General features: G+C 46.0%; 1 protein-coding gene across 7 annotated transcripts in view; it reads right to left on the bottom strand.

Annotated features, from left to right (window-relative positions):
• Window positions 1-14,027: 14,027 nt before the first annotated feature.
• Window positions 14,028-17,621, bottom strand: part of NKTR (natural killer cell triggering receptor) — a 45,376-nt gene continuing 41,782 nt past the window's right edge. For all 7 annotated transcript variants that reach the window (XM_049799143.1, XM_049799145.1, XM_049799144.1 and 4 more), the window contains one exon: window positions 14,028-16,527. In XM_049799143.1, the coding sequence (XP_049655100.1) occupies window positions 16,449-16,527 (79 nt within the window). In that variant the 3' untranslated portion in view covers window positions 14,028-16,448. The remainder of the gene's footprint in view (window positions 16,528-17,621) is intronic.

Raw genomic sequence — 17,621 nt, 5'->3', positions numbered from 1 at the left:
AGGAGGGGGGTCTGGTGGGTGGCCGTGCTGGGACTCCCCCCAAATCCCCCCCCCCAGGTCCCAGGACGTGAAGTGTGGGGCACAGCCAGCCCCCAACCCCCCCCCCCCCCCCCCCCCCAAAATAAATCAGGGCTTCATTATTTTGCGCCCAGCTCTGCTTGGATCTCCGCGATACCGAGTGGGGGGGGGGGGGAGTTTAGCATCCCAATAGCCCCCCAACCTCAGCCGGGAGCCGGGTCCCCCCCAAATCCTCCTGCTGGGGATCAAAGGGGCAAAACCGGAGCAGCCCCAGGGTGGCCAGGGAGGGTCCCACGGTGCTCCCACACCTCCGACACTGGGACGGGCTCTGCCCGTCGGTGCTGGGCTCCGCCACGGCAGGAGAAGACCCACGAGGTGCCCAACTGAGGCTCATGGGGATGGCGACCACCTCCGAGACCCACTTCTGCCCCCCCCCTACCCACGGCAGATGCCTCCCAAAACACCAAGGGTGAACCAATTCCTTTCCACTCCCCTAAAAGCAGAGAAACCCAACGGCTCCGAAGGGCATCGGCCACGCGACAGCGGGGCTGGGGGTGTCCCCGGAGCCCCCGGATGGCTCCATCTTCATCCCACCTTCCCGGCTCTTTTTCCTTTTCCGAACCACTCCCTTTTGCAGACATAAATGTGGTAACGTCTTGCACTTGTTTAGACTCTGCTTCGGTTGCCGTGCGCAGTAACTTCTTCCAGATGTGTACGGCTCTTTGCATAATGTCGCCGTAGCCACGTCCTGCCTGCGCTGGGTTTATTTAATTTTTTTTAATTTTTTTTTAATTTTTTTTTTTTAATGCCTTTTCTTGCTCTCAGCCCTGCTCCGCTCTATAGGAAAAAATCCTGGCCGACGCCACCAGCACCTCTCCCCTATCAGAAAGCTTTTTGTGAGATGAGGGTTTGGCCCGTCCAGCATGTCTTCTACCCTGGAAACTTTTCCAAAAGCTACATAAGCGCCTGGAAAACACCCGGCCAACACGCAGCCAGCGTCGGGGTGAGGGTGAGATGAGGCTGGAGGTGGGAGCCAGGGATTGAAGCTCTGCTCCGGAGCCCAAATCCCTGCAGCACCTTCCTGGATGTGGCAGAGAAGACCAGGGAGCTCCAGAGCTTGGAGCCCTCGAAGGTCTGCAGGGACACGCAGGGATGGGCAAAGCCCCGATGTCACTCTGGTGGGCTCACTATGATGTCCTTGCTTTTTGGGGGATGCTGAGCCCACCTCTCACGTGGAGACCCGGTCTTTGCCAGCCGCGGTTTTTCCTTCCTGATGGAGAAGCTGTTCCCACAGTGGTCGTTGCCACCAACGCAAGGGGAAATGTCCTGGAAGGGACAAAACCAGTGGCACATTTGGGTGAAACACTTTATTTGACAAGAGTGACGTCCCTAGGAGACGCAACACACGTGGTTTCGTTGGCCACAACTACCCACTGGCTCACGTGGAATTTGCTGAAATAACTTCCCAAAGCTCCCAGCAAATCCCACCCTACCCAGTTTGGTGGGATCCCACCCGACCCGGTTCGGTGGCTTTGCTGTGTGGGACAGACAAGGTGGGCTTGTGCGTGAGCGATGCAGCGCGGGGGCTGTCCTAACCCACTCAGGTCACCTCTTCTTCTGCTCCTCATCCCACCGGGCAAGGGCCAAGCTAGGTGAGACGTAAGACCCTTCCACCTAATTTAAGGTTAACGGGACAAACGGCCAACTGATCTCTTGCGGGAGCTTTTTTTCTTCAACTGCTGGGATTTCTGAAAGGGGATAACTCCGAGCTCTCGGTGCCTTCATGGAAAGATCTGGGAGGTCTGGAGTCTTCCTGGGAGATGGCTCCACCATATCTTGCACAGACGCGTCACTGGGGAGAATGACCAACGAAAGGGTAATGGGGGTCCGGCTCACCACAGAGGGATTTGGGGGGTCCAGGGGCCGGTTCAGTTGCTGTTAGGGAGCAGGTTCTCTTCTCCAGCAAGAGGAAGCCCTGGAGAAACTGGTAAATGAGGGGCACATGGAGGGAGGCCCTGGTGACGTGGGAGAAGTGTTAGGTCTCCTCTCCGTCTCTTTCCAATAGTGTGGTGCCCATGAAAGGGACATCTCCTGGAGCTTTCCCTCTTCTTTTCTCTCGCTGGGCCATGAGAAAGCAACCCAGTGACTCCACAAGGTCATAAGAGGTCTTAAAATGAAGGACCAGCCACCACAACAATACGGGGACTGGAAAACATTTAGGGAAACCAGGAGAGGTTCATATTTCCTTGGTATAACTAATCCCTGATATTCCAATTTGCATTTCCATAGCTTCAGTCTTCTCCAAGAGAAGCATCAGCAGGGACAAGAAGAAAGCTGACACCCTGTAATAGCTGAGACAGCTTTGAGTTTGGGAGGACCCACGCAAGAGCCGGGAAGTATTTCAAGATGTGTAGATGTGGCGCTTAGGGACATGGTTTAATGGTAGGCTTGGTTGGGTTAATGGTGATCTGAAGGATCTTTTCCAACCTAAATGATTCTATAAAGAACCAAGCGGACCTGGAAGGGTATCTCCGAGGTGGTACCGTGTCCTCTCACTGGCTCTGCCTGCCCGCGCTGGATTCCCTGCTTTCGGGCAACAACTGTGCTTTGCTGAGCATCTTCTGTAGCCTGCAAGTCCCACGGGTAGATGCTCCAGGAGATGGTGAGATGCGTTTCCTTGGTGTCCACCCTTCCCGAGCCGGCGTTGAGGCTCCAGCATGTCAGGGCATTCCCATGCTTGGGTAAAGCAGGAGGTGGAAGAGCCGTCCAGATTGCCACGGCCTCACCCATGGGAAATCGGATGGAGGCTGGGGACACGGTCGAACTTTTGGGGTTCTATCGTGACCTTGGCAACTGGTATCCATTCAGCAGCTGGTTTTCTGAGCAGGCGTACGGATCATGGAAAAGAAGGGATCAAATCAGGCCAAGGGAGAGAAAGAAAAAAAATAAAAAAATAGGGAAAGCGAGAACATTCCTGGAGGCTCTCTGGCCTCTCTCCCTCCAACCTCCTGAGAGGAGGAGGAGGAGAGAGACAAAACAAAAGGCACAAGAAAAGAATGAGCCAAAGCAGCATCAGCACGAGGGTTGCGTGGTCCAAAGCAAGCAGCGTCGTGATGCAACGGGGCAGGCCCCTTCCCAAAAACCCGCCAGCTTTCGGAGGACCCGGGGGTCCTGCAGAAAATGCTGGCCTTTTATGGCCAGGCGAGGAGGGCCATGGCGCGGGAGCCTGCCCTACTAAGGGAAAACGTCTCCCGCTTAGCGTTTGCAACGAGAACACCCACAGCGTGAGTATAGACAAGCTCTCAAAGGACGACTAAAATATTGCTGCTTCGTGTTGACCCCAATTCTTTTTTCTTCAATTTTTTTTTTTTCTTTTCCCCCCCCCCCCTTTTTGATTTCTCACTTCTGCCTCCAAACTGGGTAAACATAATAAATTTAAAAAAAAAAAAACAAAAAGACAAAGAAAAGCAATTCTTCAGGCAGGGCTGGCTGGTTTTAGGTGACACCCTCGCATCACGGTGTGGCGAGCGGATTCAGAAAGGTCACCTGAGGACAGGGGTGAAGCCCCCCCGAGCAGGCAGACCTTCATGCGGAGGACCGTCTCCTTCCCGCAGGCAGCTGCCGGCAGGCGAGCGGCGGCTGTGCCGATGTTTATCCTCCCCGGTGCGGTGGAAGGGCTGCGATCCAAGCCGGGGAAGATGTCGTTACTCTACTCTTAAACATGACGGCGCCTGCCAAGACCATCCATCCGCCGCTGCAAATCACAGCCCGGGCTGGCCCGGCATCTCGCTGCTCGCGAGGGAGTCACCACCTCCCAGAACTGCAAAATACACCTTATCCCCAGTCAGACGGTGTTTTCCTTTTGAGGGATCACAACTCCACCGGGAATAGCTTTTTCTCTTTGGCTGGCAGAGGCAAGGAGGGGAATCCACGTTGCAAATAAGACCCTGATCCATCAGAATGTCCAGTGAAGCTCCTGAATTTATATTTTCTGTATTTTTCATGCGCCTAGTAATTTGGCCACCCACAGGTATCTGCTGGATCCAGCAGCAGCCAGGTTTTAATTCTCAGAGGAGCTCATATTGGATTCCAGGTCCTGCCTTCTACCAATTTTGTAATAATCAGGTTTGATTTTATACGTGGGAATGCCAATATTAGGAAGTTTACTTACAACCCTTGAATTATAGCACAGTGATGAGAAGATCCAAGTATTAAAGAAAAATTGCTTGGAGGAGGAAGGCGGAGACACCCTCCCCTCCCCCCCCCCCCCCCCCCTTCCAGATTCCCTGCCAAATATTTAGCTTATTTTACCCCTAGCAAAGAAATCCTAGGATCGCGGATTTATGTTGGAAGGGGTCTCCAGAGCTCACATGGTTCAATGTCTTGCTCAAAGCAGCCGGTTTCTCATCTTTTTATTTCCTCTCTGCTCTCTCAGCGCTTAATCCAAGGACGTGGACCAAAGAAGAGCCTTAACCTGTATCATCTGCCCTGCTGCTGAACATCACGAAACACTCATTGGGTACCAAAACCCATAGCGAGGTGAGTCTCTTCCCGCTGCCTGGCTTTAGCGTCCGCATCCTTTGCACGGTGTCGATGTTGACAGACATCAACTCATTAGCAGTGGGACTCGTTAGAATCGGTGCTGCAAAAACACAGCACCAGAACTGGTGCCTTGGGGTATTTCTTCCAGGTGGGTCACCTAAATGCGTTATAAGAGAGGAAAGCACGATGCAGTTGACATTACCCTGCTTTTTGAGCTGGTCCTGCTTGTCCCTGGGATGAGTTACAGCAGAGGAGCAGTGCATTGCAGGGTCTTCGTTTTGGGGGAAAAAGGGCTTATTTCGAGTGTTACTTAACTGCAGGTTTTAAGATCGAGGCCTGTGCACTGGATGCATCGAGCAAGCCAAGCCAAGCAACTCAAGCCAAGTCGTCCTCGCTGCTGTTGTGTTGGAGAAACAATCTCTATTAACAACTTCACTTGGCAGTTTCAACATTTTGGGGAAAGAAATATTTTTATTCTCCCACCAGGCCATTCTCCAGCCATTATTGGCTACTGCTTTCCTTCATGAACAATTTAACTCCTGTTACGTTCAGAGCGCTGGACAAAAGTAGATTTAGAAAAATTTAACCTTTTTAATGAAAAAACATGTGGATGCTATGTTCTAGGTGGGAAAATGACAGGGTTTTATAATATTTTTTTTTAAAGGCCCTTGACAAGACCATTAAAGTTGCCACTGGAGAAAAGGTCCTTTTGTTGCTTGAAAGCTTCTTAAAAGACAAGAAGCAAAAGGTAGGGCTTTAATGGTCACTTTTCAGGATTGAAAAGAGTCCCTGGCGTGGTTCACCAGAGACCGAGTCCAGGGTTTTTCAACATCCTCATCAGCAGCAATCTGGGGGAGGAAGAGCAGACCTACAGCTCCACGTTTGCAGGTGAGCTCTTCCAAGGTCATCAAGTGCCACACCGATGGCAAGAAACTCCAAAAGGCTCTCAAAAAAAAAAAAAAAGAAAAAGCAGAGCAAGAAAGTTCCAAATGAGCTTTGGTATAGGAATACATAAAGTAAAGCAACTGGAGAAAAAAGGTTTAAACCACTCTTGGGCTATGCTGAGGTTGGAACCGGCAGCCAGAGCCGAGATCTTGGATTGCCACCAGCAGCCCTCTAAAATCGCTGGCCCGATGTGCAGCTGAGGTGTGTTCAAGGTGGCAGCCAAAAAAAGCCAAGAAGTTGTTATTTCTCTGCCTTCCCTGAGCACGTCCAACGCGCAGGGAATCACTTTGCTGCCGCGGAAAGCCCAGATGCATCCACGTTTCCACTACTGCGTGTAGTTGTGATCTCCAAGAGAAGCACGACGGTGTTGGAGAAGTAGAAAGAAAAACAACTAAAATGACTAATGGGATGGGGCAGCTGCTTTATGAGGCGAGATGACGAGCTCAGGACCCTTCACCCTGGAGAAGGGAAGGCTGGTGGGAGCTTACGTGCAAGGTGCAGCAAATCGTGAGGCAACGAATACAGTGAACGCAAAACTATTACTCGTATGAGTAGCACATCAGTTTAAAACAAAAACCGAAGTCCTCATTTAGCCAGCAGGTTGCCACAAGAGCCAAATACATTAACAGGGTCAAAGAAGGGCTGAAGAAATTCACGGGCAATAGTTCTGCCAACAGACACTAGAGGGAATGGGCAGGCTGGTACCCACCAACGTCCATGACGCAATGATTGCTGATGCTGGGAGAGCAGAGGGGAATGAACTGAAGATATTTTGCCTTGTGCCTTCAACTGAAATATTATCTCCTGTCGCTGCTGGAAAAGACTATTAGGCTGGATAAACTTGCCAAAAAATGGGGCAGTTTGCTGGACCGGACTCTCCTAAATCCAGCGAGATGCACTTGGATTACTACTCATCACCTCTAGACTTCATCAAGAAGGAGCGATAAGCTTCAGTCCTTATCCAATCCACAGCTAAGACGTACGTTAAGTGGTTCCTGCACTGTCTCGTGCAAACTGAAGGACCGAATTTCTGCGAGAGCTCCGAAATGCTTCGGTGTCACCCACAAGTCACGTTCGCAGCGCGGCGATGGGTTTGCTTGTTGATGAGCCAGGTGTGAAAGCTGCATGGGTCTTCCCAGCACGGGGCTCACAGTTCAAAGGCATCTTTACATATCAAAGGATAAGGCGGTAAGAAACAGCATTTCATTAGTCAGGAAGTTATAAATTGATATCTTGATTGAAATAATTATCAAGAATTACAGGAAATACCTGGAGAGGCATTCATATTCAAGAGAGTCTTCAGGGAGTAGGGGAAACTTTGCCCCAAATAAGAGTTTCTGTTCAGGGATGCAGCACATCAAAGTGATGTCCTACCTTTCCAACCCACCACATCGGTCCTGCCTTTCACCTATTTTCTTAGAACAAACCAGATTCTTGCTTTTTTCCTTAGATAATCTCAGGTAGGGAGCGATTTTTAAGACTGCTGGGGAAATGCTGGTACTTGGGGGAGTTGCAAAGCAGATACGTGTGAACTGCGATAATTTCAAAGCCCCTCTCCTCCCCTCTGGCTTTTAGGTTCCTGGAATCCACGGGGAACCTTTCCATCAAGATAGGGGTATAAATTGGTAATGTGAAAGACAAGAAACGATCTTATTCAGTAAATACTCATAGATAGAAAAACCAGTGAATTTTCCTCCCTTGCCTAAGCCATCGAAAACAATGCCCCAAACAAAAAAACTTCCAGGGTGAAGATCACATAGAAATAATCTGATTTATATTAGTGCTAAAGAAAAATATTAAATGCCAGTATCTGCGCTGGAATTCTCGATTCACGGAGGATGCAGAAAGATATTCAGCAGAGAAGGTCGCAGGGGTGAGTGGAGGCCTGGAAAAGATGTCATAGGATGAAAAAGCTCAGAGAGCGCGCACTGTCACTCAGTTTTTCAAAGCTAAAGTTACAGGGAGGATTAGAAACACGGTCTCTGAGGGTGACCATGGAAAACAAGCAACAGGCACCTTCAGCCAAGGTTTTATAAGACCCGACATGCAGAAGCTCAAGTCAGACAAGCTGAAGTTCGAAGTTCTAATTAAATTAAGACGCCAGCCCCTGCTCACATCCCTGCATCCCCAGCACGGCTGCGCTGGCGTGGCTGGAAGAGGGAAGATGGCAGGGAGGGATGACACGAAGCCAGAGGAAAGCACTGCTGGAAGGAGGGAATGTTGCTCGGAGGAGTTATTTATGATCCGCCGGGAAACCGAAGAGATACACAGCCTGGGAGTCCCTGGGGATCTGTCCCAGGCCTGGTACTGCTCAAAATATTTTTTTAATAATTACTTGCATGAATAGAAAATTTGCTTCTTACAGCTGCAAATGATACCAAGCCGGGAGGGACTTCAAGTACTTTGGAGGATGGGCTGGAACTTCAAAACAATCTTGACGCATTAGAGAAATAGCCTGGGAAAAAAAAAAAAAAATAGGCTGCAATTTAGTAGAAACAAAGGGAAAACTTGCTGTTTGTGTAAGAATAGCTGAGCTGCAGAGCACAGCACGGGCAGGGAGCGGGGCAGGGGAAGGCAGAGGCGGCAGCGCATCCCTGCCTGGACGTGAGCAGTTTTCCTCACGCTCTTGGAAAAGCAGCAAACGGACAGGCAGGGACACGGAACCGTCACCTGCAGGACACGTGGAGTGATGATTTAGATCCGCGAGGCACCGCGAAGCCTCGGCTGGAGAACGCTGCCCGCTTGGGTATGGGGATTTGGGGAGGTTACGGGCCGGTGGCGGAGTCTGGGAGATAGTCAGATCGAAGAAGTTGGAAAAAAACCCCCACAAAGGACCCCAAGCAAACCTCCAAACCCCCAAAAAACCAAAGGACTTGGAGTTATTTAGCCCAGAGAAGACCAGATTCGGTCAAAAGCTAGACCAACTCTTTTACAAATACTTAAGGTGGCCTTTTTCCTTCTACTCAAATATTTCAGTAGAGGCAAAAAGGTCATTCTGTTCCTCTCTAACTAAGAAGTAGTGATGGGCTTAAGTGGCAGCAAAGGAGCTTTAGTGTAGACATCAGAAAATAGATTTTTTTTCTTTTTAATAGTGTGAACAGTTCAGGCAATTTTGGTTTTGGCACTTCAACAGCTGAATCTCAGCGCTGGCAGTTTTTTATAGACAGGTTGGATAAGAACTACTGCGATTTATGCAGTTAGAGTTGATCCTGCCTTTGGGAAGGAGGAAACGGTGCATAGCTGAAAAGGTCCCTTTTTGCTACGTTCTCTGGCACAAACTTTTTCTGAAAGGGATTGGTTTGAAGCTGTCTCATAGAAATGAAAGATGATCGTGGAATCTGTGCAGTTTCCTACAGGAAGTCCATAGGAAAACCACTGCTAAAGCTGAATTTCTCCATCAGTACATGTCTTTTGGTACGTAGAGCTGTTCTGATAAAAAAATTATTTTTTAGCTTGCTTTCTTCCCCTAGTTTAATGGAAAAAAAAGAAGAGAGGTGTATTGCTACACTCAGGAAATCTAAAATCACACCAAGTAGCAGAGGCACAACTAGGCAGCCTGTGTTTTATATGTTATTTGCTCATATTCCCAGATTCGCCACTGTTGGCCAAATTATCCTTAGACAGCTCTCATTTCTCTAGTAAGCAATCCTGCCGAGCTCAGTAGGGAATCACATCTTCGCAGCACTCTTGTGAGCTCTCGAGAGCAGAGAATTGTCCCAGATGACACAAAAAGGCTGTGGTGGTAGAGAGAAACCAACGTCCATCTCAAAGTCTTAGGTAACGCTCTACTCTCCGGCCCATCTTTCCACGGATGAGAACATCAAGTACTTGATATCCTGCCTCCCTCTTGGTTTTTGGACTCCTCAAAATAAAAACCTGTTTGTCACAAGGGAAGGATTTAATCTTGGAAGAAGGGAGAGGTAAGGTCCAAGGTCAAGAACTCGTGGGCTGAAGGCTGTTGCTATTCAGCCGGACTTGAATCACCATGTAGGTCCTAGCAAAGTCAGTGGAACATGAGATATCTAGCATGTTCCCCAAAATTACATTGAAGCCTCGATGCCAAATAGCGATGTCGTTTGCAAAGCAGCTGCTGCTCTGTGCCAGTGACTACGGGTGACGTTAGCAGGTAACGTGGAGGAACCCTGGGCGGCCTTAGTCATGGGACACAATAAGGACTGACTGGTCCCTACAGCGAAGACATTGAAAATAAGTGAAATAAAGTGATCAGGGAACCATTGATCGCGATTTCTCTCAAAAATAGGAGCTAAGGATGCTCAATGAAATTATCAAACTGCACGTTATGGCAGAAAAAAAAAAAAAAAAATTACGTCCCCAGCCCCAGTGTTACTTCTGTAAAAGAGGAAAAGCATCACTAGAAGATGCTGCAGACCTCAGCAGCATGAAGGGATTACAACCCCAAAATCCCCCAAGCTTTATAGGGCCATTATTAAACACAGTGGTTCACACGCAGCCGTTGCAAAAAGCCTGCTAAGTTTATCGAGAAAGGATTGTTAATTTGTCCTCTTGCTTTTTCTTTTCTTTATACACCTGCAACTTGGTTATAAGCACTCATACGCTATTTTATTCTAGGACCTCAGCTCTTTTATACTAGGAAAGCTTTGCAGCTGGCTCTGCCAGAGCCCGCAGACTACCCAAAACAACAGCCCTCCGTCTTGGAGGCTGCCCCTCAACTTGAACGTCTTTTCTGATAGCAAGGCACGTCAAGCAGTCAACTGCTTTAATCTGAAACAAGCGGCATTTGGTTTGGCCACGTCAAGTGGGCAGGGGGCACTGGGGGTGGAGGTCTGCCCTGGAAGCACTCACCTCCCTTTCCCTTCAAGTTCTGTGATGGTGAATGTGGACAGATAAAATAGACGTAGCTACACTGATTTTAAAAAACCAACCACCACCAAACAACTTTATGTCAAATATCTAGCCCTCTCAATAGAATGGGCTTGTGTGGAGGGTTGACCCTGGCTGGTGACCCTGTGCCCACCAAAGCCGCTCCGTCACTGCCCTCCTCGGCTGGACAGGGGAGAGAAAATAGAACGAAAGGCTCCTGGGGTGAGATAAGGACAGGGAGAGATCACTCACCAATTAACATCATGGGCAAAACAGACTCGACATGGAGAAATTAGTTTAATTTATTACTAAACAAGCCAGAGTAAGGTAACCAGAAATAAAACCAAATCTTAAAACACCTTCCCCCCTACCCCCTCCCTTCTTCCCGGGCACAACTCCACTCCCGAATTCTCTCCCTCCTCCTCACCAGCGATGCAGGGGGACGGGGAATGGGGGTTGTGGTCAAGTTCATCACACGTTGTTGCTGCCGCTCCTTCCTCCTCGGGGCAGGACTCCTCACTCCTCCCCTGCTCCACCGTGGGGTCCCTCCCACGGGAGACAGTCCTCCACCAACTTCTCCAACGTGGGTCCTTCCCACAGGCTGCAGTTCTTCAACAAACTGCTCCAGCGTTGGGTCCCTCCCCAGGGCTGCAGTCCTTCAGGCACAGCCTGCTCCAGCGTGGGTCCCCCGCGGGGTCACAGCCTCCTTCAGGCACCCACCTCCTCTGGCGTGGGGTCCTCCCCGGGCTGCAGGTGGAGATCTGCTCCTCCGTGGAGCTCCCTGGGCTGCAGGGGGACAGCCTGCCTCACCATGGTCTTCATCACGGGCTGCAGGGGAATCTCTGCTCCGGCGCCTGGAGCATCTCCTGCCCTCCTCCTGCGCTGACCTCGGGGGCTGCGGGGCTGGGGCTCTCACATCTTCTCACTCCTCTCTCCGGCTGCAGTTTCTGTCCCACAGCAACTTTTTTCCCCCTCTTAAATCTGTTCTCCCAGAGGCACTACCACCATCACCGTTGGGCTCAGCCTTGGCCAGCCGTGGGTCCGTCCTGGAGCCGGCTGGCATCGGCTCTGTGGGACATGGGGGAAGCTTCCAGCAGCTTCTCACAGAAGCCACCCCTGTACCTCCCCCAGTACCAAAACCTTGCCACACAAACCCAATACAGTTTGCTTTTTCATTTTTCCTTAAACCTACTTCTTCGACTGGCACCTGAAGACCCAAGAGCCTCCGTCAACTGATTCATCTCACCGGTACATTCCCAAAAGAGTTGGGTGCTCCTCCTTGGAAACACAGCCATCACCCCCTCACACTCTCCCATTCCCGAGGATGTTCCCAATCCTCCTCATGTTTTTTTATGGCTCGTTTTCCAAAATGCATCAGGGAGAAGTTACGCAGATGCTGGGTGGCTGGAAGAAAAAAGAAAGCCCAAGAGGAAGGACAGCCCCTTCCCGGCTGAATTAAGGAATTCCTGAAGGAATTTTGCAGCCTAAGGGCAGGCCTAGGATGTAATGGCAGGGTGGGAGCTGCAAGTGTTCACAAGCTGCGTTTAGACCATCCTTTGGGTATGGACATCGGTTTTCTTGGGCTGCACCACGCTCTTTCAAGGACAGATACACATCCCAGCAGAAATATCGATACCAAATTAACGCCCACCCCCTCTCTGGGCAGCCCCTGTGAGTTTGAAATACTGCCTTCATTAAAAATAACCCCCAAACTGCCACAGACCGTCTGATTTCACACATGCAATCCTATCTACTTCAGAGGGATTACATAGACATCATTCAAGACTGGGTCCCTTTAATTGTTTATGCATTTTATATTTTACCACAGTTAAGCAGCTAAAGCATTTTAAAACCAGGTGGAAAATCATTACTGTTTACAAGCATATTAAAAAAATATATATTTATATGGCTGTTAAGTAGGAGCGGAGCACGCAAAGCTTTATCTTCTCACAATTTAAAATCCCAGGCAGCGTTCAGTTTGGAAATTACACCAGACGGATTCCAGAGTGCAGCTCAAGGTCATCTAAATACTGTGTTCTGCTCCAACCTGTAAGCATGATCATCACGAACCACACAAAGCCATCAACAGAAATTTAATACACTGTCAGATACTCGGTGATCTTCTGAAAGAGCACTTTAAATGCTTCTTACCCTCGAGTGCAAGGACACAAATAGCCCTTGTTTAAAAGTGATACAGTAGGAAGGAAATCTCTCTGCGTATCGATATCGTAGGAAAAGGGCATTTATGCTGTCACTTAGTAAATACGTGCGTTATAAGAACTAGTTGTTTGATAGCCAGACGGTTCATTTAATATTGTCTTATTCCAGACAAGTTAAGTCGCTCACCTGCAACCGGAGACAGACCGCTTGCTCTTACGGAGCCACACCACAATATTCTGTGTACTGCGTAGTGGAGAATCTATTGCCAAAACAACCAGAGACTTACAGACCTAACCTTATTTAGAACAACCCCCTAGCGTGGTTTGGGGTTTTTTTTTTTGATGAAACCACTTATACTTGGGCAATAATTTTACTACCTTGCAGGATTTAAGACTTATTTTAATAGAAAAATGTCACTAATGAGTAATACATAACCGGGTGCCAGCCACTCTATTTTTAACGCTGCCTGCTCCAGCCCTGCCTCCAGCCTCCTCCCTGCAACTCGGGCTTGCTGCCGGAGCCGGCTCAAGGTGACGGCTTGACCTCTACGGCAGCAGGTCCGCAGCACCTGAGAGCAGCCCCGCGATCCTGATGTTGAACTTCTGCGCAGAATAGGGCTTTTCAAGCACAAAAAGCAACATTACGCCTTTAAAAGAAAGGTTGTTTGAACAAGGAAGACGGAGACTGTCGCACACTACAGTGCGACACGGAGGTTGTCTTAACGTCTCTTACGTTATTGTTTTTGTTTGCCGCCTTTGATGTAGCTGTTCACCCTTCCCCTATCTTAACTTACTGTTTTTTTTTACACCTTTCATCACTATATAGCTCCTATCGCCTGGAGGTCCTACTTTTCCTGCCTAGGATATCTTGCCCCTCCTCAAAGGCAGCGCTCCAAAGTTTGGGAAATGCCAGCTTAACTGCATCTTGCTAAAGACTAAATCGAAGAAGGAAACACTTCCGCTTGTCCTTTTTACCTTAGACCAAGGCAATTAGCCCTTCCATTAGGACAAAGCCAGTATTTTCCGATGAAATCCAGTTTTTCTGGAACAGAAGGTCTGAAAGACTAATGGATTAGTCTGCTGAGCCACTACATCTGCTGACCCGAACTAATACCACATTTCCAATATGCTACGGAAATGATGTGGGAATGTGTATTTGGGAAAGAATATTTAGCAAAGTAGTTAAACTCAGCACATTTAGAGATTTCCGCGTAGATCTGTTAAGTGTAGCTTTTCACAAAGGATAGGAACCTTTTACGTAGCTTCAGGAAATGGTGAGACCTCAAATCACTTGGAAATTTCAAAATATTTGTTCCGATGACGACTATTATGTAAACCCAGCACAGAGTCTTGCTGAGGAATCATTCTCTATGTAGGTCAGGAGATGGAAAGGCAACTTGTACGCAGCCTTACAAGGGACAAAAGCGGATACAGAAATTGAAGTGTATTTTTAATTTTCCTGCCTGTTTCCCTCAAGCAGCAACGGATTGTTCCAGATGTAGAGAAAACAGCACTTGCAGATATGTACAAAAGTTTATTTTACAAACAGCAACTACTTTTGAATAACAAAATTGCAAAAACATAGACTGACATTAGAAAACCAGCTCAGGGGTACATTTTCTATCTGCAGCACAATTTAACAGACCTCACCAAGTAAAAAATACTCCCTGCCCGCTTCCCTCACACTCCTCCCCAACCATCCACCTGATGGAATTTCTTTATAAAGCTTCAATTCAAGATATGAAATAGACATTAGTGACACTGCAGTAATTTTGGACAACTACCATTAATTGACTGACCGTATTTCTATTACCTTCTCCTGGCCTTAAAAATAAGAAGTCAACTCAGATCTGAAACAGGACGAAGTCTGATTCTTGAGTGCTTTTTTCTCTAATAAGTATTGAATGGCAATGTTTACATTTGTGTATTTTGTTATACCGCTAGCCCACTAGTTCTATTTTCTCAGTAAGGAAAAAAAACAAGTTACATATGTATTTAAAACTATGAAACTGCAACCAACATTATCTTGAGTTAGCAATGAAATATTTGTTCAGGACTCTGAAATGGCTGCTACTGCTAGAAACGTGTCTGTAAATGTATACCGACTTGAATAATAAATGTACTTCATGTTAAAAAGCATAAGAAGCTTACAAAATATTGATTCAAAAGGATTACGTGCACACCTTTTTCACTGAACTACAAGAGTAGGAAGGGTCTAAGTCCAGAATTTTGGGTTCTTCTACAAAGTGAAAGACCTATATGACAAATTCAGTTTTAAGAACCTGCGTACAAATGTCTTATTCAGCTGTTCATGGAGAGAAATGGAGGGCATCATTACAGTCTTCAAACTTCACTTTGAACTTTCTTTTCATGTTTCAGAAGTGTACCAAAAGCTAATTTTGGATAGCTTAATTCAATCAAAGAGACAGTACGAATTGACGTCTAAGCAGGAAATTACCACTTTTAATTTTCAAAGCTGTTGTGTCCTGATGAGATTTAAAAAAATCATTTTCAATATTTGAAAACATTTGAGTCAATGAAAGCGTCTCAAGATATTACAGAAAGTCAGTAATGAAAACTATTATAATACAACAGTACTCATTAGCTCTAATAAAGCTAGGTTAGTCTGTGTTTTCACTACAGACCCCACTTTTCAGATTACATTATGCCATTAAAAAACTGTTTCTTAGTACACAACGTTCTAAACACTGAAAAACTTTACAAATTTTTTAAAATCAACTCAATTAGATTATTGCAAAAATTACTCAACGCTTTTCTGCTTAAATCTATGGGGTTTTTGCAAACCATTTACCTGGAACATGGAATCATTTTTGGTATTAAACTTTACTTTGGAAGTATTATCCACGGTTTTTTATCAGGCATACCAGTATTTTTGTAGTCGTATCACTTTAACAATATATAGTTCCATATCTGCAATATCAATATCCGATATTCCCTGTGGCAAATGGGAGACATCTACAGACATGTTATAAAGGAACCATTATGGTTTGTTTTCTCAAAAAGTTATTATCATGTATGTTTTTAAAAAAGCATTTTGAAGAAACTCATGATATACTCAATGGTTTACAACATTCAACTTTAAAATGCGTTGAAGTATGCCAAGCACTGTAATATGAATTGAAATTTAATTCAAAAAGTGTTTAGAAATACTTTCCTTAGACTCTTAAGAACATTGATATTTATCACAAAAGTCACTTTTAAACATAAAAGTTTAGACAAGTTAGATATTAAGATCAAAACTCATTCATCACACTTTTGCTCACTGCTTGTCAGTTTGACAATTCCCACTGTGTATAATCTCACCCTTTTCAGCAGACTTCTGTAATATCACAGCTCAGTAAGGATTAAGACAGAGTGGCAGTCTTTGTTTTCATCAGCTAGCTGTTGTGTATACACTGTATATAATGCAATAATCGACAAACAAGACAGCATGGAACCCATCTTCCAGTATCAAAAAAAGCATTTTAATAAACTAGAAATGGCAGCCTTTGTAAGAAGTTTTCTTCACAGTTTTACAGTTGATAGCATATATTTAATAATAACAGGCAGAAAGCCCTAAGGTGTTTATAAACATACTTAAGAGAGTACTGATTGCTGCACCCAGAAAAGCGGTGGCAGCCAATTCACCTAAGTGTCATTCATGGCTTGGAAAATCCAATTCAAAGAAATAAAACTGCTTTTTTTTTTTTCTATTTTGTAAAAGTAGCACTTGACATAACACAAACCAAGCAAACCCGTTGAGTTGAGCTCAGTACTTCTCTCTGTTAAGTAGTCAGTCAGTCGAGTTCGCTGTTAAATGGTAAAGTCTCAGCTAACTCAGTAAACACCCTTCAACTTCACTTGTGACACTGTAGAAACAGGTTTTTTAACATAACACTGGAAAAATTATTAAATACAGTTTCCATCATCAAAGAAAAGTTTTCAGCTATATCTGCTGCTTTCACTGGGACTTCGATTCTTAGAGTAACTGCGATCACTTTCACTGTCAGAGCCATAAGATCTACAAAGGAAACATTAAAATGCCTCAAATTGTATTTTGAGCTTCAAATTCAAAATTACATCACGTAAAAAAGTTGTCAAGACAGACATGCAAGAGATAAGAAGAAAGCATACAAGAAGTCTTTCACAGGATCATATTTCATATAACTGAAGCATTCATTAAAGTACACCCACTATTAAAATAATCAGTAACGTTACACGATGAAAAACCCTGTGTAACCTAAGTCAAACTGTGTTTGTAACTACAGAGTTTCTTGCTTTCTCTGATACAGCTAAGAAATCATCCAAAATAACTGATCTTGTAAATGCTAATAGCTGACTGAGAAGTATATTCTACCAAACATGATTTTATATTGCAAGTGTTTCTCAACTAAGACAATTTCACAAATCCTTGCTTCATATGCTGCAGTTTTTCATTTGAAGAAGGGTCTTAAGAATTAGGCCCAGGGCACACACAACAACAGGACTGTATGAGGGTCTGCAGAGTGGAAGTTGTAAATTAAAATGTTTTGGCTTATCCAGAAGAATTCTAAGCTCAGCACCTGCCCAAACATCAAGATAGAGTCCAGACGGTTTCAGACAAGCTACAGGGCACATTCGAATTACACAGAATACACTGTCACTGGAGATTTTCTAGCCTCGTGCCTCTAAGGAAAGCTTTCTAAATGAAAGATGAGCATATCCTAATCCAACATTGTTTCCCTGAAGCTTCCCAACATCCTAAACCAAGTCTATTTCTCCATTCTTCATTAAATTGCATTCATTTCCCCTCAAAAACAAGATGAAAGTTGTCTTACTGTCAGAACTAGATGGGGAAATGGGCGAGAGCAAAGTCCATTAAGAGTTGGTACAAAGTTGTGAAAAAAATGAGTATGAGGACAGCAGAGGATGAAAATTTACAGCAGTCTTAGAGATCTGCCTGGTTTACCACTGACCAGTGTGGGATATATTAAAAGGTACAAAACAAATCATCACTGATATTCACTATCTATGTAAATCTCTCTTTCTCTCTCCTGTTCAACTTCTGGTCTTTGTGAAATGTGCTTGCTTACGCCTATATAATTCCACTGGACTGAGTAGAAGAAAATTTATCCT

The sequence above is a fragment of the Accipiter gentilis genome, chromosome 4, assembly GCF_929443795.1.
Source record: "Accipiter gentilis chromosome 4, bAccGen1.1, whole genome shotgun sequence".
Classification (NCBI taxonomy): domain Eukaryota; kingdom Metazoa; phylum Chordata; class Aves; order Accipitriformes; family Accipitridae; genus Astur; species Astur gentilis.
This window is presented reverse-complemented; position numbering and strand designations above follow the sequence as displayed.